Source organism: Frankliniella occidentalis, unplaced genomic scaffold, assembly GCF_000697945.3.
Source record: "Frankliniella occidentalis isolate FOCC.00 unplaced genomic scaffold, Focc_3.1 Scaffold85, whole genome shotgun sequence".
NCBI lineage: Eukaryota > Metazoa > Arthropoda > Insecta > Thysanoptera > Thripidae > Frankliniella > Frankliniella occidentalis.
The window spans coordinates 1,161,298-1,164,458 of NW_026267214.1; the positions used below are offsets into that span (position 1 = coordinate 1,161,298).

At 50.0% G+C, this 3,161-nt stretch overlaps 1 protein-coding gene across 1 annotated transcript; it reads right to left on the reverse strand.

The window, feature by feature from the left end:
- Nucleotides 1-63: 63 nt before the first annotated feature.
- On the reverse strand, nt 64-2,761 carry LOC113201722 (uncharacterized; the record flags this gene model as incomplete). The annotated part of the gene is given in 4 exon segments (XM_052269203.1): nt 64-193; nt 282-388; nt 474-900; nt 1,518-2,761. Coding segments are annotated over 4 exon segments (1,669 nt in total), but the record flags the coding sequence as incomplete, so codon positions are not given.
- Between the last annotated feature and the right edge of the window lie 400 nt (nt 2,762-3,161).

Here is a 3,161-nt window from a genome sequence, read left to right on the forward strand (position 1 = left end):
TAATGTGATTAAATAAGGAAAAAACAACAGTTTATTCAAGAAATGTGGTTCATTTCGTATTACCTGGAGTGGTCTGTTTTGGCTCAGGAGAACATCGGCAACAAACCCACTTTTTCCATGGAATTTTTGGTTTTGGAGTATGGCATTTAACATGATAGCCTTCATCACAATTTGAACAAACAACAATGGTGCCCTTAAAATTTTCAGACAAGGTTAATAAGGAACTTAAGTTGTCAGGAAAGCCAAGACTAAAATTTAAGTTATGTTACTACAGTACTTACAACATCCTCTGTCATGGCACAAATTTGGCAAGTTTTGCACATCATGCATTGCCAAGTGTTTGGACGAAACCTTGCTCTATTTCCTCGAATGAGACATGAAAAGTGGGCTGCAGAAAAACAGAGAAAAATATATTATTACGAATGGTACTTTGTATTATTTGATTTATATAGGTATTGGAGTAAAGTACACACCTTTCTGAGTGCAATCTTTGCACTGAATAGCTTTGCCATCCACAATGGCACTGATACAAATAGCACACACAGCTACAGATCCTGTCCCAATAGCATTTAGTTTATTCCCAGATGGTAATGGTGGCTTGACATCTTTGGTGTTGCTATCATGAGCTGTGGATCCATTTGAAGAGCGATGAGATGAGCCATTTGGTGTACGCTGAGCGTTAGATGCATTTGATGCTCGATTGACAGATGGTCCACTGGTCGCACGGTTAACAGTTTGACTATTAGTTGAATTGGATGGTGATGAGTGTACAGAGGCTGGCTGTGGCTGTGTCACTGTTGGGGTCTTCACAACTTTTTCAAGTACAGGAGGTTGACGCCCTCTTCGTTTTGCCTTGGGCAAATTGTTGTCAGATGGGTCAAACACCTTCTTTTTGGCTCTCTGAAAATAATTATGGAGTAATTAATAATCAGGGAAACCAAATATGAAATAGGTTAGGTTGAACAAAACCACTTTGCCCCAGAAAATTTGAAAAACTGTTGGACTAATTTGATCAATGTGTTAGGTACCATATATGTGCTTAAACTTGCTTAATACAAATAAAACCTGGAGGGGGGAAAAGGGGGAAGACAACAACAAAGAAACAAACATTACTAACTAATCTTGGTAATAACAATTGCTCTTTTGGCAGAGCCAAAAGGTAAAACGAGCTGAATATCTAGTTCCAACAACAAAGAGCTGGAAGCCCGACAACAACCGCGCCAGTGGCGGCCCAGGGAAGGGGGACAAAGCTCAGAAGTCTGCTTTCAAGTTAGAACTGACACCGGCAATGGATGTCGTCAATCGTCAGCAGGCCCAAAGATAAAACACAGAAGGGTGTCACCCATCTGTCCGTGACGGTGAAAAGGCCTGTTCAGGTGTAACATTACATCAGCACATGACAGCTGGGGGAAACCGATTGAAACCTAACCTCACTCAGCCGCCAATAGCAACCCCTAATTTGAACGGGAAACTCACAGGAACGCGACATGAAATCCCTAAATATAAGAGATTCTCACCTTCCGTCGTTCGCCGAGTCGGTACCCAGTGCTTTCCTCCTGTTCCTTGTGGTTCATAGCCGGGTCCGGCTCAGGGTCAGGTTCTGGTGCGGGGTCAGGCTGAGGTTCAGGGTCGGGCTCAGGCTCCAGTTCACGCTCTGGGGCCTGATCCACGTCCTCCTCCACCATCTCGATGTCCTGCTCCGGGTCTGGGGACTGCGACTTCGGTGTCGGGGGCGTCGCATCGCCGCCGTTCATGACGACGTCGCCGTCCTCTTCACTTTGCTGCATCTGCCTGAGAAGCGCCGGCGCCGGCACGAGCGGCGGCAGCGGTGGCAGCGGCTGCGCGGCTCGCGGCGGCGACTTGACGGGGGAGTCATCGCCATCGGCGACCATGTCGTCGAACAGGGCCGAGTCGTCGAGGTCGTCGTTAGACATCTCCGCTTCGCTGGCCGAGATACCGGACCCCGAGCCTGACCACGAACCCGAGGCCCGAGCGCCGCGCGGCCCGAGCAAGTAGTTGCCGTTCTCAAGCTTGACAACTGTGCCGGCCTTGGCCTCGCGGCTCAGGAGCACGTTGAAGGAGATGCGGGCGAAGAACTCACTGTCCTTGGTCTTGAGATGCTGCTCAAGCTCGAACACTGGCACGCCGTGTACGAGGTAGTTCGGATCGCGGCACACGAGCTCGGTGATCGCGCAGCGCAGCACGTAGCTCATGCGTTCGTTCTCGTCCTGCATGGACTCGAGCTTGTTCAGGTCGCTGAGCTCCACCTCGATGCGGCTCTTGTGCACTGACAGCTTGGACCACTTGGCCGCGTTGCGGTAGCTAATGTTTCCCTTGTACTCAACTTTGATGACGACCTGCTCGTCAACCAGTCTCTCCAGATCGGCGATGAGGGAGCGGTTGTCCACACCAACCTTGCGCCCGACGTAACTGCAAATACGCTCCCTGTCAGGTCTCGCCTTGCGCCGGCGTAGCTGGTCGATGGCCTCTAGAATGTAGTCGCGATGTTTGATGACACTCATGGCGAATCCGTGCGAAACGTAACCCGTCGTTGGGCGTAACCTTCCACCACAACTCGCCCGGCGCGCACAAAGCGCACAACGAGGCGGGGCGGGGCGCGCGGTGCGCGCTCAGCACTTCTCTACCTCAACCAGTCCGTGGAGCGCTCGGCTCGCAACTCGCTCCTCACCTCACCTCACTCGCGCAACCGCGCGGAGTGCGGGCGGAGTGGTGGAGTGGCTGGGATGGGAGTGCCTAGGGGAGTTGCGGGTGCGGGTCGGGTCGCGGCAGGGCCTGTCCACTTCGGGGTTTTCAGAAAGTGGAGGGGGAAGCTTGGCGGGCAAAAGTTTCGGGGTCCAGGGTTACCTCTCAGGCCACTTTTAGAGCTAAAATACCATGTCACAAATAGCGATAGTATCGAAAAATGGCAAATATTTTAAGATTTTAAAACAGACAATATATTTAATTTATCAAATAGTTTTTATGATAAGAAGGAAGGAAATGTAATTTTGAATACTGTAAACTCGCAAATATAAAGATTGAAACACTTTGAAATGTTTTGTGCCATGTGCAACAGTTGCTCACAGTGTTTGTTTACGTTTTGGACTTGTAATTTTCGCGCTGCAACTCGGGGTGGCAGACAATCAGCAAAGTGTGTTAAA